We start from the raw sequence: 25,616 nt of genomic DNA on the forward strand, positions 1-25,616 counted from the left end.
GGCTGTTTTACCTTCACTGACTTGAGGGGGTGCAAGAAAATTCATCCCTTTTAGTTACCCCTAGTGGGGGTAGCCCCCCTGCCCTCAGCAGTGAATAAGGAAAAGCCCAAAGGCCCTTTCATCCTTCATCCCAAGATGTGCTCAGTGCCATGGCACAGACACCGACAGTGCTGGATATTACCTGGGCTGCAGCCATGGATGTTAGAAAAGAGAGCCGAGCTATGAAATAGAATTTAGGGATGCTTTATTTCTCCATATCAAAGGGTATGCATAAGGAAAGTGGATGAAATGATAGGCATAAATGCATAAAGCATGATGGATGAGATCATATCCACTACAGAAAAAAATACCCCTGGGTATAAGCATTTAATTCAAACTTTACAAGCAGAGTCACGTGGAGGAAGCATGGAGACTTTCAGAGCCCCAGTCAGGTAAATCATGTGATTGTTATTCTGTTTTAGCTCCAGGTTTAGCTTTAACTTTGTTTTAGCTAGTTAAGACTTTTCCCTAGGGCTGTATGATTCCTTTAGGAGATATCTGAAGTTAGTAGTCCAGGCTTTTATTTTAAATATCTTAAATTAAAGTTGAAACAGGAATTTCCATTCCTAAGCTTTTAAAATATTGACCCAAATACCTGTGATCCAATACACCAGTATTTCAAGGAGTCAGATGAGCAGGCCACAAGCCAGAACTTGTGATGAGAAACCTATGCAAGTGCTGTGAGCGTAAGCCAACATGAAACCTGTTTTTTCAAAGACGTGAGTGGGAAAAAAGGTGAACCTCAAGATCCAGTGCTTATTAAGTAAAAGATAAAATAAGAAAGGTTTTGGAAGAGAGTAGAACTTTTGCATGTGAATCTGGATGAGAGGGCCCTTGCTCTGGGACTGCCTAGTACATGGTGCCTATGGCAGGGCCTGGGCTTGCACCTCTGTGGCAGGAAGCAGACAGCTGAGAGTGGGGAAAGGGAGTCTGGTATTTAGGCTGTTTCAATTTGACAGGTTGCAAACAAGACTCAGATTTTTTTTTGCGGAATATTGCTGATTTTTGCTTGGATGTTCTTCAGTTTTTCAGCTCAGTTTTTCACCTTCTTCATGTTGCTCTCTTTTTCAGCCTTTCATCATCATCTCTCCCTTATCTGTCTTTATCTACCTGCTGTTTCTCTCTATCCTTTCCTAGTTCACTACAAAACAAATGGAAACCCACACACAGTGGCATTTCCATGGAAATAAAACATTCCCTGTTTTTTCTTGAAAAGTCTTGGCCACTGTTTAATCAACAGTGCTCCCCAATTCCTTAGGATTTATTTGTTTGCAGTAATTATAGAGAGTACATCAAAATGCCTTTCAGAAAGTAGCAACACACAGCATCTGCCTGAAGAACATTAATCTGCTGGCAAAATGAGTGCAAAGCAGGGGATTAAAACAGTTAAGAGAGTACCAGAAGCAAATTGTTGGTGGTGACATGCTGTTTGTGCTGGGACGGTGCTGGCCTTGGGCAGCAGTGGGCAAGGTAAGGGTGCAAGGCAAGGAGTTCCACCACCAGCATCTGGGAAGGAGAAGTACATCCTGTGACTGAAAATAAGCTGCAAATGGTGGTTTGGGGAATCAGGTACTTTATGGTGGCTTTCTTCATGGAAGAGATAAGGTTACAGAAGCGACTTAAGCAAAAAGGTGGCAGTGGCTTGATGGTCTTCATCAGAGAAGCCAGATTTAAGGAAAACACAGTGAGGCTGGGGATGAGTCCTAGGATGGAGTCCCAGGGCAAGCCCTGCTCCCCAGCAGCACGGCACAGTGCAGCACAGTGGTGTGGAGGAAAACTGGCTCTGTAGGATCATGGAAAGAGGAGGGGATAAAAGGGCTTGACAAAGGGGAATTGGTGAGTTCCTAGCTGCTGGGATTGAGGTCAACCGGGGATGTCAGGAGAAGCAGCAGAGAAGACAGGAAAAGAAAGGTTTTGTGAAGGGGAACTAAGACTTCAGCGCGCAGATGTGTTGTACTTACGTGGCAGAAGAAATACCAGAAAGTTAAGCAGAGCAGCAGCACTGAGCAGGGAGAAGTGAAGCAAAGACTTTATAAAAGATCTTATACCTTCATACAAACACATGCACAGGCTCATGCATTGTATGTACTGTTCTACCTAATTTCTGGCTGAGATTATTGTATTTATTAATAGCAAACTCAGCTTATTTTACAGTTACTGCATTTTGGTGTAGACATCTCACTTCTTGTATCTCAAATGATTTGTTTTTCAAACAATAAAAAAATTACTGTTAAATATTTTAAGCCAGTGCTAAGCAATGTGATTCAGGGATATTCATCATGGTGGTAGCAAAACAGAAATGCACTAAGTACTTCATCTGCAGAGAATCCCAGTATATTATGCCTTGAAATTTTCAAATAACACAGTCATTTTCATCTAGTCTATTCTATATACAGTTTTTTGTGACTTCTATCAATGCTGATTTATAGGGATACAGAGTGCATTATAAACTACCTTGATAAAAAACCCCTCTAGCTACTGCTAGAAGCTGGAAACTGGAAAGATCGATCGCAGCCTCTCCCATCTCCCTCTGCCATTGCAGATCCATTGCTGTGCTAAGACGCAAAACTATACAACCCTGATAAATCTTCTTTTCATGATGTACACTTTGGTATAACATAAAGGCAAGGGAGAAGGGAAGAGAAAGAAGGAGCAGGTCTGAAATCAGGTGGAAGAGACCAAAGGAAGACTTTTTCTACAGCCTAGATCTCTGTGTCATTGAAATCCCTTTGCCTTCACTCATGGGTGTGCCTAAACAATTTGCATGTGCTGTAACGTAGGACTAAAACCTCTCCATTGTAACAAAATACATTTGCTCAAACCTCCCCAAGCACTTTAAAAATGGAAAAAATTCCTCAATGGGTTATTTATTCACACGAGCACCTTTTATTATTAAATCTAATGTATTTGTCAGCAGCTAGCTTTTGAATTTACTCTACTTTTTTATTCAGTTTGGACAATAAAACCATGTTGATCTGTTCCCAGCTGGTTTCATTCCCTGGTTCTACTGCATTAAACACAATGTGGCTGTTGTCTGGGCTGCAGACACTCAAGGGAAATTGTTTAAATAATGAAAAAAAAATTGCTTGTGCTGAGGACCTAATCAGGACAACATTGGATTTTGGAAAATTCTCTAAAAAATTTAGATTCTTGATGTTAACTGACTGGCAGCTTCTCCTTGGGGACTCAGCATTTCAGTTACTGCAAAATATTTTTTAGCGGCTAGGACACAGCTAGATGATACACGGTGCAGTAAAGCCTCAGAATAAACCCTGGAGAATTCATTGCAGGTTTTATCTCCACAGTGTGACCATAGTTTCAGTGTTCATAATATCTGCATTCGCAAGTGAATGAGGCATATTTACATTTTCCTGTTCTGGCTGACTACTAAGCCCCCATTTTTTTTCCCTGTGGATGCCACTGTGTGTTCCTATAACCCATGCAAAAGTTCCCCTGTAAACTGAAAACGACAGGCGTGACAGCCCTGACCCGCTGTTGGCGGATGCCCTGGGCTGCCTGCTCACTTGCTGCCTCTCTGCAGCAGCCTCAGGGATGCTGTGACTCCTTGGGGAGGTGTCGCCATGCCACTCGCCTTGGCAAGCAGCAAGCAGCTTGGCTCTGCTGCCACAAACCAGATGTCACTCCCTGTAATGTTTTCGTTGTCCAGGCAAACTGTGGCAGCCACGGGTTGGTGTGGAAAAGGTCTGGTCCTTGGCCAGCTGTGTAGGGTGCAGATGCATGCACCAGAGAGTGGTGTTGACACGGTACAGAAACATCTGCTAAGGGGTGACATCATATTTTCATTGTGCTGCATGTCTGGATGGGCAATGGAGCTAAAAGGAATGGGCTGGTGCTGTAATCCAAGAGTAAATCACAGCAGGCAGAACTGGAAAGTCTTAATCTATCACAGGAGGTTCTTATCTTTAGATAGATGCATGCAGGCTCAAACTACAGGGAAGATAAGGGCCGTGGTACATTCCTGACTGGACAGAAATGTGTGAGGCTGTTTGGAAGGCACAGAAAAATGTCTTCTAAAATCTTTTAAGAGTTATGTTTAAAACAGAAGATAGCCATTTAGAGCCAAAGCATATCTTTCCCAATTTTAAGCACTGTTTATATCTTTCTGCTCTCTCCCTCTCTGGCTTACACTAAGATTGAACTGCTGGTTAAACTCATCTGAAGGATTTCCTTCTGCATTTCAGCATTTGCTTTTTGTGTTTCCCCACTTCTGTTTTTCCTTTCATCAAGGCTGAGATGCAGGGTTTCTAAGCTGCTGCTTAAAACTGTCCCCTCCCCTCCCACCTCCCAGATAGGGCAAATGCCATCCTTGTGCAGGGAGCTGGAGCCAGGCTCAGGAACTGTAAAATACAGGCAAAGATAAAACCATACAAAGACGGAGTCTCTCGACAGGATTTTGACACTGTGACTGGCTCATCTCAAAATGACTGGGAGATGAAAAAAGGCCGTCCCTGGCTGGGAGAAAGGAGAGGTCTGAGGAAGCTATGATATCATGCTGCTTAAAATATGGAGTTCACATCTGGTCAACCCATTATAGACAATATATGGTAGCACTTTAAAAGGTACAGGGAAGGGTCAGAGGGCAAAGCCCATCACTAAATGATATGAGGAATAGGAGACGACACAAAAAAGGAATAGTGGGGGCAGAGAAAAGAAAGACAGAAATAAATCTGTATTGACTGTGAGGAAAATAAGTTAATGGGGAATTTAATTAAAGCAAATACAAATGATTGAGCATTGCAGGTGGTAAAGTAAAAGGTTATAAAATGACATTAAAGTATTGTCCTAGAAGGAAGGGCAGTTGTCCTGAAAAGCTACTGGTGTGTAAAAGAAGACCTCCCTGGCTTGGGGATCAGTGTCCAGCATGCTCAGAGCAGGGGGTGTGGGTTTCCAGCAGTGCCCTGTGCAGCCTTCACCCAGAAGCAGCCACTTAATGGCCATGCAGGATATGGCCTGCTAACTGGGAAAAAGGACTCTGCTCCCAGTTCACTGCTCTGACCTTGGGCTCTGCTGTCCAAGCAGCAATCCGGGGATGAACCCAGGAAAAGGCATGGGAATATTAGTGACACTGACTGTGCCGTAATTATGCCTCTCCTGATGGGAGAGAGTTTTTAAAGTCCTTGCCAGGAGTTCGAGAGACAAACGGGACTCTCAGCCTTCACTGCTTCTAGATAGTTGTTTATTAAGTCTTACCAGAGAAACAGAGTCACTAGTGTGACCCAGACATAGCACAAAGCAGAGAATTCAGGAGAAAGCCAAATTATCGAGATTAAATGGCCTTTTTAAAGGTAAATCAACCAATGGTTACTAAAATAGTATATTATTTTTACTTTTCTACCAATTATTTAGTAATGCAAACAGAAACTGTGGAATTCTTTGTCCAATCATCCCAAACTACTTTTACTGCAGAATATGGAGTAGTAGAAGAAGAAGGTTTGGAGAACAACAACAATCCTCCATTTTGATGGTTTTTGCTTTTATCTATTTACTACATTAACAAACCCAAAACCTCTAAGTTTTTCGCCCTGTGACAATCTTACATAGTAGTCTATCACCTAATTTATACCGGTGTAGTTTCTAATTCTTTTCTAAGAATAGGCAGTTTTTTCCAAGGACAGAGGTCAAAAACAGTGTTGTTCAGGGGGGTAAAACCCTTCAAAACAGGCAGAGAAATATTCTCTGCACTCTGGGTTCCTATAATTAGGAAAGGGAAAGCTGGATCAATGGAAGTGTGAGACGGGCGCAAGGGGAACAGCGTGGGGAGAAAATGGCTATGAAAATCATATGTGTGAAAGGAGGAAAAATAGAAAAGAGAGATGGGGAAATACCTGGCAAAATGGGAAAAAGGTGATGTTGTAGGTGCAGGAAAGCAGTGTTAGAACAAAGTCGAGATAGTGCTAAGATGGCAGAAGTAGGAAGAGGTGATGGGGAAGAATAGAGGGGGGAGCAGGTGGGAGGTATAAGGGAATGGAGCCTGAGAGAGGCAAAGGGAGAGAAGGATATAATGTGAGCAGTGATGTGGGAGCAGCAGCAGGTGAGGACAGTGGCACAAGACATGTTTGGCCTAGGAAGAGAGAAAGTAGAATAGAGTGTCTCTGCAGTGTAGAAGGAGCTTTTGCTTATAGGAGAGATTCTAACAAACTAAGTTTGGGCTTTTTTTAAGGCATAGACAAAAAAGTAAGAGATTAGATCTGCTGAGGAGAAGGTCAGCTAGGGATCATCTTTCCTGTGTATATACTCTTCTTCATTTCCTGCTTGACTTGAAATTGATTTTCATTTGCTTCCCTGATGTACAATGAGGGTCAATTCTTCTGTCTTTCTGGAGTGTCTCTATTCCCAGATGCTACCAAAGGCCTGGTGTTTGTGTTCTGCTTTCACATGGGCACTATGCATCCATGTGGCACTCTGCAGTGGTAAATGGATACTGCTGGGGCAAAGAACTCAATGTGTTACAGAAGTGAGAGACAAAACAAGTATTTTCCTTCATCCTAATGGAGAGCTGAGGTCCACAGATGACAGATAACCTGACCAAGGTCACTCCAGAGGTTTGCAGCAGAGCTGGGATGTTAGCTGCAGATTCTCAGGCTCTTTTAACTCTCAGCTGACCCATCTTCAGGAATTTGGCTAGGAATCTTACAGACTGCTACTTTTAAGAAGCTCAGCTAAAGAAATACGCATTTTTAAATTGGGAGGGCAATTGTGGTTTTTTTCTCTCCTTCTTCGTTGCATTTTAAGGTGTGCAGGATGTAACAGCCTTGGGCTTTTCAATCCAGCTGCCTGTGGACCATTCGTGGAAAGGAAAAGTATGCCAAAATGGCTCAAGCATCTCAGGGTGGTGAGCAGTTGTAACAGAGATTACTGTGCTCGGAGCAAAAGCTTGAAGCAGCTTTCTCATAAATCCTGTTTTAAAGCATTTTGTACTAGTTTCTCACTAATATGTGGAACTGACTACCTACAAAATAAAATATGAAACTGCGACAGAATACAGAAGGGCTAAGCTACAGATTTATGAACTGTTGCATTTTCAACCCCAATAGAGGCTTATATTTTCTTCTATTGTCTTAGAAAAGATGGTTTTTTCCTAATTGGCCAAAGTGGGATTAGAAGCTGTGATGGCCATATACTCTACAAAGCCTTCTGGGAGCTTACAAAATGCAGATATTTTCATGCACATCATCAGTGGAACCTCAACTCGTGCACCTTCTCTGTGGTACAAAGAAAGAGCTGGAAAAATAGGAACACAGAGAGCTTCCACAGGGTTTTTTAGTTTCTGGGCAGTGGGCCACTTGAGACTATCCCTGCTCCCCCCCAGTCCAATGAAGATATTAATATGACTTTTCAAATTCCCAGAGCACCTTCCACTGGGGAATGTTTCATACAGTAATGAGCAGAGGCTCCGGCTTGCTCCATGGCAATAGGCATCATTACTCCCATTTTGGAGCCCAAAGCAGAGATGTGGAATAAATTGATCTAGGTCAAGAAAAGAGTCTTAGGCAAGGTTAGGAACAGAAGTGACGGAGATTGGCTCCTTGTTATAGTCTTGTACACAATTCATGGGTGTCCTTCCACAGGGAGATTATATCTGCACATGTCTTATTTCACACAGACTGTTGAGACAGTCTGACATCCATCAAAAAATCCCTGGTGTCTGCGCAAAAATTTTGGAGTAATTTACATCCATAGCAATAAAAGCTGTATGCTGTTTATTTAGCAGGGCTCTTTTAATGTGCTGTTTGTTGTTTTGATAGTCTATGTCTTCTTCATATTGTAATCATATTAAAAGAGCATTCTTTTCCTGGAATAAAGAGGTAATGATTCACAAGAGGCATAATTATTCCATGCAGTGCAGGCAGGATGCTGCAGAAAGAGCCATCTTCTTTATGCATAAGAGGCTTTTATTGCAAGTGTTCTACACAGTAATTAAATTCCTTTGAATGAGGAGGCTTGATTGGATTTTCTTTGGTTTATTGGGAGGAGTTTGAAAAGCAAGGTATTTAGCTCAATCGCTATATAATTTTGGCATCTGTCGGAGGTTAGGGAGAAAGGTTCAGAGTGTCTGATTCCCATTTCTCTGATGTGTTACGTTATCTGAACTCCCTTGAATTCAATTGAATTACACCCTATCTGTATTTGTATGAGAATCAAGCTCAGAAATCCCTGGCAGAAAGCAGCAGGAGACCTGAATGCATGCTGTAAGAATCCAAATCATCTAAGGGGAAAAAAACCTTGCTAAAGGAAAGTTCCTTACAGTTGCAAAGGCAAGTGCCCAAAAGCGAGGAAACTTCACGTTTGCAGCTTTCCTTCAAATCTGATGTTTGCCTTATGGTGAGTCCAGCCTTGGCCCAGAATGGAACAAAATTTTAAAAGACAGAAGCAATAAAATAAAACAATGTAACAAAAATCTGTGGTGTGGCCTGACACACAAGCCAAGATGCTGGCATGGCACAACTCTTGAGTATTTGAGTTGTTGAACTAAATCATGTTCATTTAACATCAACTACTGTACACAGCTGCCAAGTCATGGTTTGTTTGTTTTTTTTTAAGGAAAAGATTGAAAATGTAAATTAAAAGGAAAACTCTGTAATATATAGCCTCAACATCTATTAGCAATGGAGTTTGTGCCTTATGGCATAAATTACAGAATTAATTCTTCTTGTTACTCAATAAGGCTGCATAATACATCAGGAGGAGAGCATTGCCCAAGCCGGGAAGTTGATGTGCGGCACCATGGGGGAAATTTCACCCTGCTCAGATGCCTCTGGAGGGACAGTACACATGATGAGGAAAGTGGCCTTTTCAACAGCTCAGAGAAATGTCATGGGGCAATGGAAGGCACTTCCCTAAACTAGGGGCTCCCTGCCTGCCAGGTGTTAACACCCAGTGGGAGTGGGAATCACTAAAGTGCACATTGCCAGCAGGGATCTGTGAAGATTGGGATCTCATGGAGGTTTCCAAGGGCTCTGCTTGTATCCCAGTAGTGATACTGGGGCTGGGTGACAGGACAGCTGGTTTTGCAGGGAGAATGGAAATGGGAAAGAGGAGGAGGAAGACCTGTGGCCATCTTTTGTGAAGACAAAAAAAAAGGCAAATAGGAAAAACTTGGATGTGAGGAGACTGGAGGCAGTGATACAGGCATAGAAGTGTCAGCCCAAACAGTGACAGATCTGAGCCTAAATCCGAGGGGAAATGGCAGAAAAAAATCTGCATACTGCAAACCTCATGCCTGTGTTAGGCTCCCAAGTAAAGACAAGTTTAAGTCTCTAAATAGGTCTTAAAATGAAAAATTTGGTTTGTTGTGAGGAATCTGAAAAGCAAGGTATTTAGCTCCTACATAGCGTGAAAAGTGCAGTACAGAGGAGAGGAACCATAGCAATGGTTTGCAGTTGTCTGTGATGTTGGCACATTTGCCTGAACCTGAGTCAGGTCCAAGTGACTCACACATAACACATGACTGTCCATGATAAACCTTGGGTGTGCTCATCAGTCATCAAGCCTATAGCCTTGCGGGATACCGGGCCTGGATGGATGTCTGCAGCTGAGGATGCTTCTGATTAATTTTGGTAATTGCAGCCAGAATGCTTTGGTTTATTACCTTCACTCCTTCCTACTGGCTGCCAGGCATTATGAACACAACAAACTACCTGTTCCGTTGTCCTCCTCTGCCTCCTTCCTTTCAGTCCTTTATTCTCAGTGTATTTGAGGAGCACCATGAGGGAAATTGGACCTGCCAGCCACTGGCCCAGGACTTTACGGAGAATAATGTTGTAAGCTGACACAGATGACACATATCAAGCCACGATTTCCCTCTTGTGACTCTACTGACTTTGAATGGTTGTATTTCCCTTCATTGTTTATTAATTCTCAGCAAGGATCTCTCCTGGCTGGGGTCAGCTGTCTGTACAGGACGTTGAAAATGGAGTTACACTTTCTGACCAAAGAAATGGGAATTTTGGCAAAAAAAAAAAAAAAAATCAAGGGTTGATTAAAATAGTTTTTATTTTACTGATGTTTATTTTGTGTCTGGGCTTCCTGAGCAGAGACGGTTATACCTGAGGACTACCTGGCTGATCCTCCAAACAGGAAGCAGTACAGTGTGGATCCTGCCGACGCTGCCTTGGGTTCCGTGGGCTCCGTGTACACCGTGCGTCAGAGTCCTGCAGATGGACACCCTGCTGGAGGCTCCTCTTCCTCCTGTAGCCGTCGTCCTGCCCAGATGTCTTCAGGGGCGTCCTCATCTACTGGCCTGCGGCATCAGACCTCCAGCCCAACGAGGAATGGGGCCTATCTTGAAGGAAACAGAAGTGGTAATGCAACATCTTCCATTTAGCAATGTGTGCTGCGATGCTGGTGCTGTGCTGGAGTCTTAACTCCTTCTCAAATTCCCAAGAAAATTAGTAAGGTGGTTCTGTGATGGAATCCATCCAGACCACTCATGCTTCCATTGTAAACACAAAATCAATCTGTTCACTGTTAAGTAAAAAGGTGAAGGTTTTCTAATGCTGTTGTTATGTAAACATACGTATTAGGTGTAATTGTGTGGCAATCACGACTGTTATGATCAGCTTAGACATGTAGATATTAATATAAAAGGCATTCCTCCCAAAGATTGATACTGCCTACAGTACTACTGCTACTACCTGTTATTTATGTGACACCAGCTGTGCACAAGACATGATGCAGAGCAAACCCAAATATTAGTGCCTCCCTCAAAGCATTTTAGCAAAAGGTTTTCCTTCCTAGCTGTGTGACCCATCCTGCCCCTTTAATCACAAACTAAGCCAGATTTTGCTTGAAAAAGACTCCCCAACAAAACATGTGTTTTTTGAAATCATTCAGCTCACTGCCCCAGGCACTTTTATTCTTCAGGAAGCAAAGCCACAAGAAGTTTATCTGCAAATTCAAGAAATGCCATGGGAACCACTGTATTCATTGATTCTTCTTCCCTCTCTTTGTATTTTTGTCCAGTTGCCATGCTAGAATTTACATTTGCTGAGGCAGTTGCTCTACCCGTCAGCTACAGTTCCTATTGGCCACGATTTATTTTCCTCTAGAAATTACCCAAGTTTATCAGATGGGTTAGCTACTTCACTGAACTTCAGTTAACTTTGTTTGCATTTTCCAAATTCTCAGTCAGTAGATCTTTATCAGTAGTGATGCCAACAGTGTCTTCACCCCTTACTAATTATTCACACTTCATGTATGCATTTTTCGTTCTGATGATAGATCTAACAAAGGAGTTGAATGTCTCAGCCATTTTAAAGTCATTAATTTTTTCCCTTCCTCATTTATTAATGGAATCTACTGCCACAACAGTGGGGTTTTTTTCAAATCTTGATATCTTTGCAGAAGATTACTGGTTCCCCTAGCCCCTTTGTCTACCATTAGCTCATTATACTGTCTTTTTGCCCTTGCATTTCCCTTGGAAACATCAAGTGATTCTGCATATTCTTGCTTGGAAGGCATTCCAGAGGCTCTTTCCAATATCCTTTGCTTAATCTTTGCTTAATTCCTCCACATCCCTCACCTCCCCAACACCTGTATTATTTCCTGCTCCTGAACTTTCACTATTTAATATTTTAGAACATTATTCTTCCAAAATATGTATTACAAGTATTTATCCATGTATTTATTTGTTGATCTAAGTTTGCCTTCTTTAATATTCGATACCCACCCAAAACCATCACTGACTTTGCTATTTTTTTTACACACTTGCTTCCCTGGTTTAGCCCTGTGTTACTCTATTATAGAGACCACTGATAAGTGTTCAGTTCTCATAATTATCTCATTCTTTACTTACAGAGTTAGCTTTACTCAAAGCAAAGTGGATAGTAGAGGAATACACTGCAAACAACTTGTAAAAGGCTGCCACAAGGAACTGGTGGCCTCAGTGCCAAAGAAAAGGAAATGAAAAGCCATTTCCTTTCAGATCTTATTCAGTGCCTCTCAGGCTGGCATAATCAGGTGCTGGGAGGACAAGAGGCTCACTGTGCAGAGGATTCATTTACCCCTCTCCCACCACTTCCTTAGAGCCTCCTAGCAGAACTGGGACCCTTTTGTTAAGCTGTATGGTTGGCAGCTGTGAGGAGCCAAGATGTAACAATGTTGTTACTTACTTCCCTTAAAAATCTTTATCATTCTGCTTGGCTTCAGTCATTATCTCTTTGTAGAATGTATGAAGAGCCAGGACAGTTCAGAGCAAAGGTCTGTCTAGCCACACATCTTGTCTCCAGCATGAAACAGCAGCATACCCCAAGGAAAGGGATAAATGCAGAGCTGGTGGTGCATCCCTACTACCCTCTCTGCCTTCAGAAATGTGTGGCTCACAGACTTCCTCAACCAGAGGTGGCAGATTCACACTTAGTAAGCCCTCACAGATTTTTCTTCTCAGAATCACTTGGTGTATTACTGAATACTTAGTGCATTTTCAGAATACATAAAACTTCTGTACATAAGAATGTGTTGTGTGGAGAAAAACCTTGGTATGACGGGATGGAAACTATGTTCAAGGGACCGAAGCTTAAAATCAGAGCTTCTTAAGCTTGTTCACCTGCATTATTTTCCCTTCTTTTTTGACTTTGAATGTCACTCTTTCCCAGTCTCAGCCAATGTCTTGTGAAACCTCCATGTAGTCCTGAGCAGGAAGCTAAGCTTCAGGAAACACTTCCATGTCTCTTTCCATGACTTCCCACAAAATTCGCAGTCTTTACAAAATGAAAGGCTGAAATATGGTGCATGTTTTTTTCCAGAACTGAATTTAAAAAAAGTCATCAAGTGGTCATGCAATAGGCTTTACAGGTTCCTGCATTTCTCTAGCTTAAAACTTATTAAAGCATTTTGAGGGGCAAAGAGGAAGAGATTGCTTTTGAACCAGGCATCCATGACATCAGCAGTCATAAATGACTTGAAAGTGTTACATATAATACCTGGGGTTAACAGGACTCATCCCAAAACAGCTTAGTAATTTTATGTGACAATCATTTGACACTTGCATAACCTAGCTCCTCTGGGATCTCTGGGTCATTTGGCCAGCTCAACAGTAAAGGCTTCCTAAAATGGAAAGGTATGCAGTGAACATCATTAAAATGGCTACAGATTCATTGATATTCTTGGGGTTTTCCTAGTTTTTAGGCATTTATTAGTCCTGGTATCACTCACTGTAGATTAGGGTCTACCACAGAGGCACACACAAACCCATGCAGGGTTTGCTACCAAGGTCCCTAACAATCCCCTCTAGCAATCCCCTGTGCTCCACCAGGGTATGGCAGCACAGACAACAAATGTTTATGCCACCACCATCCATCACACTTCCTCTAATCCTCTCAGATGCTCTCTGGAGACTCCAGCACTCTTCTGCAGTCCATAGCAGAAGCTTGGTCCTTTGAGGCAGAGGAGAGGCATTTGCTCTCAGACATGGCCAGGCAGTTTTCTGTGGCTGTGATGGGCAGCACAGTGACATCCATGAAGTCAAGGTGCCCACACATTCATTATGATATCACTTCAAGCATTAAGACTGTGGTGTTTCCAGTCACAGCCTGGTTTCATCTCTTTCACTATTTGCCATAGTGTCAGCTCTGTAACACTGGAATTCTCACCAGAGTCCTACAAAGCATTACTCACTCCTCAAAATTAGAGACTGTATTACTTCACAGAAAGAAATCATGTTTTCACCCACTATGTTGCTTCCACTTCTACTGGCAATCCCAGACTTTTAAAATGCACCTTTCTGCAATTGTCTTAGTGTAGCCACACTGGAGTTTGATTACTTTCTTCACAAAGTCTCTCTTGCAAAGGCCTTTTGAATCTGTGCATGTGTTTTTCTTCTTTCTAGGCATAATTTATATGTTGCTGAATCACAAGTAAGCAAAGATGAGTAAGTGGTGCATGTCAGTCTCTGTTCTTATCCTCTTCAGTTTGTATACTTATGAGGCAGAGATGGGCTTATTAAAAAGAGGAAGAATTTATCTCTGAAACCTCAAACCAATCCTGTTTATTTATAGGTAGTTTTGAAAAATAGCTTGCCTTATTTATCATGGTGGGCAAATATCATGGAAAAAGCCATAATCATAAAACATATCTCAGTGCATAGCAGAACATGTCTTTCAAGCGGAATGGATGAGATTAAACCTCAAAGCTCTCATTAATGCGATCGGAAGCTTGATGCCTAATTCTCCTTGATTATGCTAAAAAATTCTGAAAAAAAAAAGAAAAAAAAAATCTCATTTCAGAAAGCCAGTTGGAGCTGCAAACAGATAAACATGCACTTTCCTGTCATCATTTGCCAAATTGAAGCTTTTAAATTAGGGAAGGAATAGTCAAGGACACCATAAACCTTTCCAAGCCTGCTTACATAACAGACAAAGCCTTTATTCCAAGTATGAAGAATTGTGTGTTCAACCACAATATAATAACCTTAACCTTGCCCTGTAGCTTGTTATTTTTATGGAGATTTTATTATCCAGTATTAGCAGTTAATTATTATCACCTCAGGGTCTTTGTTAAAGAGGCAGTCCTGCTTATTAGTACATATATTTCCTGAAAACATCTGGGGGCATGGGGGTTGAAATTTCTCTTTTTCCAGAATAATGCTGCAAGCGGCTCATGGGAGACATCCAGCACTTCCCCAAGGGAAAGGAGCTGCTGCTGGCATTGTGAGCCTCAGCACCATATTCAGCAAATACAGCCTGCCTGCTAATTTTTGAGGACATTTCAGTCCGAAAATGTCAGTGCTTTCAGTGAGCTGCCTTTTTGTTTCCCCTACAAAAGAGAGGCAAAGGAAGGAAAGCCCAGATAAATATTTAATGTCCGTGGCCACGTCTCATGCAGCTGGATGCTGGGCTGCTCTTGCAGCGGGCAGAGGAGCACCTGCGCTGTTGCATCCCTGCACAGTGCGTGCCGCGCTGTCAGCGGGAGCAGCTGCCACGCTGGTGGGACAGGCACTCTTCTGTGAGGTGCTGCAAGGTGAAGGACACCAGCCAGGTGGTGCCAGACATGTCCTGCCAGCGCCGGCCAGTGCAGATGTGCTGAGCCTGATCTTTTCTGCAGAGCTCTCTGCTGATCATGGCCTGTCAATACCCTGCCCCACCCCAAATATCCTGTAATTGTGTTCTCCCAGATGCCTGCTTTTCTGATGCATCTCTTCTTCTCCTGCTTGGTGTGCCCTAGATTTTTAGAAAAGTATCTTAAAGCCTTCCTCCTTTCCTTGCTTATTGTGGGGGGTGGTTTGTTTTTTAAATAATTCCCATTTCTCTGCACCTTTGAGGGTCTGCTACTTCTGCTTAGTTTCAGTAGATCTGCTGCTCCTTATTATCTGCTCCAGTGCAATCAGAGAGAACCTTTTAAAATTTCATTCCCACCCCCTTCCCCTGAGGCAAAGAAATCATTTAGGCCTGCAGCAATATTAAAGTTCATCTGTCACTCCCTTTCCACTCTTATCTATCAATGACTGTGCTCCCTCTGGGCTCTGTTTGTTTGCCAAGAACATATTTAGGGAGTCTGTTATTTGTCTTTCCTTCTTTTGCAGGTTTAACTCCATTTTAGCATTTTATTTCCTTGTCATGCCTCTGCAGTCATTTGGCTGTTGGCTCTGACTCTGTTCTCCTTCTCAGGAAGGTCCAGAGGTTAGCGATGAGTGGCAGAGAAAAGCCTGTGTGGGGTGAAAACTCAGACTGAGCCAGGCTACCTCTTTCCCTCAGCTTTACTCAGCTTTTGCCACTGACCTGGTAATTCCAGCTGTTTCTGTGTGGGCAATGGTCTTGACTAGGATGCCTGGAGACATTCCCCTGCAGAGGAACCTCTTCACTGTCCTTCCCCAATATCATTTGAGGCAGGAGGGGAAAGTGCTTCCCTCTGATTACCTAAATTTCCATATCCTATTCCATTAATTTGACAAATTTTTGCCACCTGTCAAAAACAGGAAATTGGATTTGACCTAGATTATGATCTCTAAAAATAATTATTGGTCGCAAGCACTCCCATCTCTTTGTAATCTGAGTATTCATTATCATCTTGATTAATTCTGATGACAGGATGGCATAGGATACCCAGGAGACATGAGACTTCCTCATTTATCTAATTCTTAGGTTAAGTGTGAATACCTTCAGATATGAAAAAAATGTATAGTACTTGCCCTGCTGCCATCAAACACTTTCGTGCTTAATGTAATCTTTCACCAAAGTGATGCTATTGAAAGAAACCCCATGCCTTTGTGTAGACATGAAATGATCTATTTTCTTTTGTAAATAGAGAAATTACACTCACATGTGTAAATTATAATGTTAAAAAGCCAATGAGATTAATCAACAAAATAAATTGTAAAATATATGGAAAACCAGATTGTTTTCAGAGTCACCAGCCAAAACCTGATATTTTGCTGCAAACTGGGGGTATTGAAGAATTAGTATCAACACATAATTCTTGTTTTTATATTATGATATTATACTATACCTCAGGCATGGATTTGAAAGGGTTATATTCACCTGCTGGGGTCTGGAATAGTTCTAGCCATGCAGTCTCTTTAGAAAGGTCATTTATATATTTGTCTTTCAGAAATCACATTTATGCTATTGATTGCTAGATTGAAAAGGAGTGAATAGATTCCCCCTGTCATTTCAACCTTTTCTTCTCATCCCCCTTCCTTTTATTACAGATACTTCCAATACCTGTGAAGGCTCCCAGCTGCACTCAGGGCTCTCTGCTCCCCTTTGCCCTTTCATGGGCAGTTTGAGGCAGGAGTCACTGGGCTGCAGACTGCCCTTTCTGTTCCCAGTGTAAACCCCAAGCTAAGTCCTCTGGGCTTTCCTTACATTTATACAAATTTAAGGGAGAAACCGTGCTTCTGAGTAGTGGCACAACATCTCCTCTGACCATGTTATGGCAGTAGCATAGAAACTTCTGCAATCTTTGGACACAGCCAAATCTTTCTCTTCTCCCTCCATTTTCTGACTAGTTTGCAAAAGCCTGGTCTTTTTCCTGACCTTTGATTTGAGGTGGTGTAGTTCCCAATACCTCCACACATCAGCTCTCATCCAAACCACTGACAGATCATAAAGGGGAGAAATACCTCTCTGTCTCCAAGACAAGTCTCAGTTCTCCCACTTGTCCCTGACAAAGTTCCTTAATGTTACTGATGATCCAGGGGTTGGCCAAGATTACCCTATTTGTTTTGCACTCTCTGTCTTCATTGTTTCATGCCAAAGGCTCCAGATGGTGTCTGTACCGTTGTGTGTTGTGTTTATTCTGTGAGCGGAGCCCAGGGTCACCTGAGTCCATACAAACACCGGTCCTCACTGTCTAATTAAAAGGACCTGCAGCTCTTCCTTGTCCTTTGTATCCAGAACAGTGACTTAGCAAATGAGAGTGCAATTATCATGATATTTACATCTCATCTCATTATGAAAACCATCAACCAGATTTGCACATTCATAGTACTGCTGCTTTCTGAAGTTCATTTTGAGTAACTGCAAATACACCTTGCTACATTATACTGTAAGATGAGCACGGTGGCAAGGAAGAAAGGACCAATATGCACATAAAACCATTATTGGGCATATATGGGCAGAGTCTCTGCCACTATAGATCAGCAGAGCTCTATTGAAGTCAATGGAATGACAATCTACATAAGCCCCAAACCCACCCAGCACATTTACTCATGTGCATTAGGATCATGTTTTAAGTCATGCATGGGGATTCTCACATATCTCATCTGTCTTTATAAGCTCAGTATGTCTCTGGATAGCTCATCCCTTCTCTCCTCAGCAGTTTTGTTTGCCTCTTGGCTACTTGGGGCATTTCCAGGCTCTACTTTATGTGTCTGTGGTCTCCCTCTACACACACTCTTCTGTTTGATTTCTGGTCTTCTGTGGTGTATACTTGCTTGCCATTTGCACGTCTCTCATTAAAAACTGGGCCTTGACAGAAAGAGATGAGCAGATGTGAGCAAGTAACATTTAATACATCTGTGTACTGCTGCCTGCTAATGCAAAATTTGCTTGGTGAGGATATAAACAAACAGAAACAGCTTTCCTGTAACCTAACATAATATAGTTCTTGTCATAAAGAAGCAGCATAAGTGGGGGTACAAATTATATTCAGGTGGAGATTGAGATTTATAATTCTGCAGAGACTAAGAATAAAAACATAAATGCACTTTCATTCCAGTGTGCCTTTATTCACTTGATTTAAAGCTACAGCAAGCTGAAGTCACCTTAAATCATCGAGGGCTTGTACCATTAAAAAGTCACATGTGCAATGTTCATCTTCACATGTTTTAGTAACTTTCCAAATTGGCATTCACTGGGGACCATCAGCTTTGTGAGAGACTAAGATTAGGAAGATATGGACTGAAAACCTTGTGCTAAGCTCTAAAACAAGTATGACTATCTGAATGCAAATGAAAAAACCCTATTTGCTACATCCTGATTTTATCCTCTAGCCTTTGCATTCAATGGCAGAGTCCTTTGTTTAGTGCTGAAGAATTTTCTCTCCAGGTGTGAGGGTAGTGTCTTCTTTAGCCAAGATCCCTGCTGCTGCAGATCAGACAGCAGGGGCAGCTTGGTTTAAGAGCCCGGCAGCTGGCACATTTTTCCTTCCCCAGCAGGGACTTGAGGGTTTCATGTTTTTTAACACAATTCACCAGCTGGGATCATGTCTTTCAATAAGCAGTCAGATTAGAAACTGCTGCAAGTCCCTTTTTCTCCCTACACCACCATCTCCGGCTGATACTTGCACACACAGATCCAATGTCCAATGCTGCAGTGAGGCTGCCAAAGCCCTGCATGCTCACAATCACAAACCAAGGAAACTTCTGTGTGCCACTGTAATGCACTGTTGTGGGCTTTTTTGTACCCATAGCCTCAAGTCCTTCACCTGAACGACAAGATGCAGCTCGGCCATCAAGCAAGAATCCTTTGACCTGGACAGTGGATGATGTGGTTTGGTTTGTGAAGGATGCAGACCCTCAAGCTTTAGGCCCTCACGTGGACCTCTTCAGAAAACACGTAAGTAGAAGGCTGCCCTTACCACTTCTGGGTAATTTGAGTCACAAGAGATAGTCAGCACATGTCACACACACAGCCCCTCAGCTGCCTTGGGCTGCCATAGGCAGTGTTTGTGCTCAGCCAGGTTGAATGCAGGGCCTGGCAAGGAGTTCAGCACCTCTGGGGGGTTTGGACTAAAGAAATTTCACTTTTACCTTGAGATGGGGTTTGAACACCAGGACGGACTTTGTGAAGAGATGGACGATGCCCCGAGCCTGTCAGCATTAAAGAGGCTTTTGGAAAGTGCCCTTAATAACATGGTGTAATTTGGTCAGCCCTGAATTGCTCTGGCAGTTGGACTAGATCATTGGAGGTCCCTTCCAACTGAAATAGTCCTATACTATTCTATGCTATTTTGTGCTATGCTATGCTACTCTATTAATTTATACTTCAATGGGGAAACCCTAACAGTGTTTTAAGAAAATGCTCACTGTTTGTTCCCAGCTACTCTACGCCAAGCCTAAGAGAAAGCACTGAGGATCTGGTGCTCCTTTTTCATTGTCAGATTCACACAAAAAGCTTCTTTTCAATGTCAGTTTTTTTCACAGGATACACATGATTCTTCTCTGAAGAGCATTTTTTATGTGTCTCTAGATATTTAGCAGGAGAAATCCAAAACAGCCAATATTTTAATCTTTTTCCCCTCAGTATTATGTAGCTACATAACCAAATTTAACAGACCTGCTGACTCACTAGAGGATATGATAGTCACCTTTGTGAGGCAACCTCCAGTGATTGAAATTATATTATCCTTAACTAGTAAATGGCAAGACAGTAAACTTGTCTGATCTGGAGTTTTCTGTTCTGCTGGTGTGTATGGAGTTGACACCAATGTATCTATTAGCATTTTTGGCCTTCTTCTTCTCTCCTTAATCAATTCAGTCTGACTATGAAAAATGGATTTTAGCCTGAAAGTGACTTGTTTCGGTTCAGCTGGAGGTCATAACTTTTCATGTAAGTGCCTGGACCTAGGTCTAAATGAGAATTGCTCCCCAGCCCTGAGTCCTGATCAGCACCCCCAGTGCAGCAGAGACAACAGGTGGGCTTGATCACTCCTTGCCCCAATGCCAGCAGAGACAAGTGGGGCTGGCGGGCTGCAGACGAGAGCTGAGGGAGGTAAATGGACTTTCAGCTACTCTCTGCACCCAGGGTTTCCAGATGCAGGAGAGGAGGTGGGTGAGGAGCAGCTGAAAGTGAAGATGAACACAGGCCTTGGTGTCTGCTCACACTAGGACGGAATTGAGGCCATCTGCCATCTATAGACCAGTCTGTGGGATGAGAACAACAGCAGGCACAGCAGTGTAGGGCCAAATCTGCAAGTACGGGTCAGGTGCTGGCCTACTTTTCCTGCCTTCTGCCTTATCAGCTGATAATGAAAGCATGGCCTATATTGGTCATGTGGCAACCAGGCAGAGAAACGAGCCACCTTCAGATTTGAAGGAACTTGCTATAGAATGAGTTTCTGAGAATATCAGAAGGGGCTGTGCATCAAGAGAAAATCTTCATGCAAGGGAGCCAGAATTGACATGGTCTGAGGCATGCAGGTATATCCCAAAGGAAAAAACCCCAACTTTTAAAGTTTGTCTTGTAAATATGGAGAGTGCAAAACCACTAATTTTGTCTAGTTTCCATTTGTAGTAAAGTATTTTATGTAGCAGCAGGGCAGGGGAGCACTCCAGGCAGTCATGGGCCAGCTGCACTGGAGAATGCCACGATACTGCAGCTGCTCTGCGACCGAAGAGATCAAGCTAAATTGCCACTAAAGACTGTCCCTGTCATCCTTTGTTGCACACCCAGCACCCATGGGCTCTACTTATCATTGGCTTCCTGGTGAAATACGCCATAGGTGTGAGAACCTGGGTATGATTGCCACACAACTCAATTCAATTACACCTTTGAGTTATATATGTCCCTGCAATTTTTCAGCCTTCAGACCTCATCTGGATTAGCACAAAGACCCCAGGGGTGAGAGACAAGTGATTAGTCCATTAACCTCAGCCATATCTTCCTGTGTGTTCAATCTTTCTGTGAAGCAGGTGCATAATTTACTTAGAAGCACTTACTGTCATTGACAAGGCCCAGCTATCGCCCGAAATAGTTGCGTTGGCAATCGGCTCATCTGAGCTGGGAGAGAGAGGCTGTTGGGACCAGCAGGAAGAAAACAGCTGGAGGATGTATCCTGAATGGGGCAGTGTGCTTTCCTACTGCTCTGTCAGGCCATTTGGGCATTGACCTCAGCCCTCAGAGCCAGCTCTTCCAGCGTGCAGCACACGTTCTTCACTGCCCCAACAGGCAATGCAGGATGCTCTGGCTCTGTCTGCTCTTCCTACCAGGAGCAGAAGCTTTGCTTCTTGCCAAGATACCTGAGGAGCTCTGTCACATGTAGCTCTTGAGAGTGTTCACCAAAGACTGAGAAACTTCCTACTAGCTCCCCTCGGCTGTTCCCTGCTCCCTCAGCACATCTGTGTGCCAAGCTATTCCAGCTGAGCCCATCGCTGATAGAGCTTTTGGTCTCATGGAGAGGAGCCATTGCCCTGGCCAGGGACCTTGTAGCAGCACTGTGTGAGAGCTCATGCAGACTCTATCAGCAGGAAAGACTTGGCAGAAAGTTTGGGGGAAGAGAGATGGAGGAGAGGAAAGGTGGTACTGATGGCACTGAATGTTACCAGTTCCAGACCTGGTTCAAAATCTTCTGCTGGGGCTATTGCAGATGTGGGAACTATGTTATCAAAGTCTTTTTAAAAATTATTTTTAAAAAGGATGACACAGTAATACTGTAAAGAAGTCAAGCCAAGAATCTGCCCAGGGAAATGGCTAATATGGGATATTTAATTGGATATGAATGCTCCCTCTGGCATACTATTGTCATGGAGTTTAGTTTTGACCCCTACACAGTAATAATAATGGAAATAATAAAATGCTGAACTCAACATTTAGAAACAGCTGCCTCCACACCTGACCCTTGACTGTGGTTTTTTTTTTATGACACCACATTTAAAGGAGTTCTTATTTTATTTCTTATGCAAATAATAATTATATGTAACACTTATTCTTACTTTACCTTAGCTTCCTTAAAATAATGGCAAGGAGAGTGGAGAGGAGGTGAAAGGAGTTTCTATTATGGATAGAGTGGGGGTTGCAAAATGAAGAGCATTAATTGATTGAGTTAATCAGAAAGTGACCTTAACTGTTCATCAGATAAATCACCTAGTGAATGGAATAATAATGATCAGGGCAAATTAGGATCCATGGCATTGCTTAATAAGTAGGCAATGGATCACAGTGGAAAGATCTGACCATCAAAACCATAGAACACAATACAGACTGCATTGGGGTGTGTGTATCTGTGTATGTATATCCACATACACATACTGCTTGTGATATCTTAGCTCTGACAGTCCAAGTGTGTAGATGTGCTGGAAACTGTGGGGATGGGTAGTATTTTTTGGCAGATCCACTAATACAGTCAGGAAAAAACCAGATAATCTTTGGGTCTAAGGTAAAACAGTATAGCTGAACGCTTCTGTGTTCTACAGCCCATAGTAGAGTCTCTTTGTGGGCTCAGGCTGCTTTCGCAGTAGCACTTCGTAATTTCAAAAGGTTTTCAAGCCAACAGTTCTGAGATAAACAGCTGAGCTTGGTGGCAATTTTCTCCACTTACATGAGGGTTAAATTAAAATTGAGCAAATTTTATTAATAAATGCAATTAAATAAGCAAGTTACTACTGTCTTCAATTTGAGAAAAAAACCCATATATATATATATGCACACACCCATATACCATATACTTGCATCACTGGATATAAGTGTACTGGAGATATGTGAAACAGGCAGATAGCTGGGGATAAAGCTCAAACTGAGATCCAGAGGTGTTCTATTAGCAGTTTAATGTGGATACATCCTTCGCTGTCTCCATCATACCTTTCTCTCAAGGCTGACTGGCTTTTCTCAGAATTGTGCTTAGAGCAACACTGATTTTTTAAAAATTCTACTTTTAATTGCAAAATAAATTGAAAACCTAGACTAATCTTATAGTTCCTTGAAGAATAAAAAGTAGTATTTAATTAAACCTTCCTTCGCAGCTTCCTTCTATCACACCTCAGATTTCAATTTTCTAAATGAAATTTCAGAATGCATGACATTTCAGGTAGCTCTACCCTAAATGACATGCTGTTTCTAATTCACCTTGTTTAATGTGTCAGGACACAGCACTTAAAGGGGGGTTAACACATTTTGATTCTCTTCCTCTCCTTTGAAACCAGGAAATTGATGGCAATGCTTTGTTACTGCTGAAAAGCGACATGATCATGAAATACCTGGGGCTGAAATTGGGACCGGCACTGAAACTGTGTTACCACATTGATAAGCTCAAGCAAGCCAAGTTCTAACAATTTCTTGAACAACAGAATGTGAGCTAAATCTAGATGGAAGACTAAAGGTAACATGTTGCCTTACAGAAATGCATTCATTTGCAGATTGCTTTTCCTTCTTTTTTATCAAAGACTTTGTCTTTTTTAACATTTGTGCATTGTCACCTTTTTTTAATCCAATGGGATCTTTTGGGCTGCTTTGTGTTAATAATTTGCCAAAAAGTATATAATTACAATAATTATTTTGTATCATTAATATTATTATTATTATAGTAAGTCCTATTTTTGTAATCAGAAGTGGGAAATCAAAACCAAACACAGCTACAGCATATGCTGAGGACTGCTAGAAGACAAACCAAGAGTCCCTCACTTGCCACGGGTCCGCCTCGGAGGAGTAATCGCTGACCTGCATTGCCTGGGCACCAGTTCCACTCTCCATGCTCAGGGGCTGGAAAAGTGCAGCGTTTGGTCACCTTTTGTCTGATGGGAATTTCCCCGTGTCTTGCACTATCCGGAAAAATTGAATTATTCACTTAAACAAAAAAAAACCACCACCACCACCACCAACAAAAAAGGAACAAAGAAAAGAAAAGAAAAGAAAAAAAAAAAAAAAAAGAAAAGGGAGGGAGGGGAAGGTTTTTCCCCCAGCTAAAGTAGTTTTTCCCGCTAGAGGGAGCAGCCCTAGCAGACTTGTGGCTGGAGCTCTGATGCCGCGGTGCTTTCCACCTGATGAGCTTTGACCGTCATGACTCTCCTACCGAACACGGTCATAAATGCCGCCAAGGAATCACAGGATGCGCCCATCACCGTTTACAGATAATTAATTCAAGAAAAGCCCAAATGCAGAGAGTGTTTCTGACAGGATGTTTCCCGTCACACCAAAGAGGGGGTGGATGGCTCCCACGGTGTCTGGCGTGCACAGCTGTCAGCTCCCCTCCATGAGCTGCCTCAGTCTGGCGTACACGTTATGGCACTCCAAGAAAAATCTGGATTTCTGGGTTTGTTTTTGTTTCCTCTTTAAAAAACGAGGAAGCCGGGCGGGATCATTCCTCGCAAGGACCTGGGCACATCTCTGCACTTTGCAATGATGGTCAGGCCCAGGACAGATGCTGTAAGGGTTGCTTCCTGATTGCGCTGTGGCTTTCGCTACACGGACAGATGTGCTGGACTTTCTGTCTCAAGGGAATTAAAAATTCTCTTCCGCCTCTTACACAAATCTAAAAGGTGCTTATTGACACTTCATGTAACTGAGAGGGAGAAAACAGGTCTCAGGCTGAGGAAGTAATCTGTGGAATGGGTATGTCCTTGTTTTCATCCACAGAGGATGACTATGAAGTGACACATCCATATAGTTCAAACCCTTAGTGCATGAGAAGGAGAGGTAGCAAGTGTTTGTAAGTCATGCAGGTGATTTTAGAGCTAGTTAGCTCAACTGAATTGAGAAGCAGGGTCCTGATAATATGCAAGATTGTTCAACCCTGTTTATGTAGAAAAGAATGTTACCAAAAATACCTCATGAAATAAAATTCAGCTTGATGCATGTTGCTAGACTAGAACTCCTACAAAAAATGCCCACTCAAGGGCCTACTCCTGGAAATCCTTAGAAATAGGAGAAACCATATCCTACAAGACTTTCACTAAACTCCTGGGGACTACTCTCCTAATTTAGAAAACTTGTCATAAAGTTGGAGGATTGGATCTTTACAGGACTGACCAGCTTTCAGCAAATCCTGTCTGCATGCTGAAACACCCTAAACAGGAATAGCTGGACAACTGTATTAAATGAAAAGTCATATATGTAATTGAGTGACGTAATATAGGGGACCCTAAATGTGCCAATGCTTGTAACACAACACCCATCCACATCACTTTGTGTCTGTGGTATAAAGAATGGAAATCTCTTCAGTTAGCTATATGGTTGAGGCAGAGGTGACTTTCCATCAACAGCAAATTTGTACAGTTCATTTTTCACTCTTACATTCCCAAAATATGTAAAAATCTTGCTGTATTAGTAATATCACCTTCAAAGAGTCCTCAAACAATCTTTTTTTCTCCTCATAATTACAAACTTAGTTAACCTCTCTTCCTTTTTCAAAATGGGATTTTAATTCCTTCACTTAAAACCCCACCTTGCTGTAATGTATCAGTAATCAGA

General features: G+C 42.4%; 1 protein-coding gene across 1 annotated transcript in view; it reads left to right on the plus strand.

The window, feature by feature from the left end:
- SCML4 (Scm polycomb group protein like 4) overlaps nt 1-23,479 on the plus strand; it is a 43,919-nt gene extending 20,440 nt beyond the window's left edge. Inside the window, exons 5-7 of the mRNA XM_069008588.1 lie at nt 10,095-10,361; nt 18,907-19,052; nt 23,354-23,479. Of these exons, the coding sequence (XP_068864689.1) occupies nt 10,095-10,361; nt 18,907-19,052; nt 23,354-23,479 (539 nt within the window). The remainder of the gene's footprint in view (nt 1-10,094; nt 10,362-18,906; nt 19,053-23,353) is intronic.
- The last annotated feature ends 2,137 nt before the right edge of the window (nt 23,480-25,616 follow it).

The sequence above is a fragment of the Aphelocoma coerulescens genome, chromosome 3 (assembly GCF_041296385.1).
Source record: "Aphelocoma coerulescens isolate FSJ_1873_10779 chromosome 3, UR_Acoe_1.0, whole genome shotgun sequence".
Taxonomy (NCBI): Eukaryota; Metazoa; Chordata; class Aves; order Passeriformes; family Corvidae; genus Aphelocoma; species Aphelocoma coerulescens.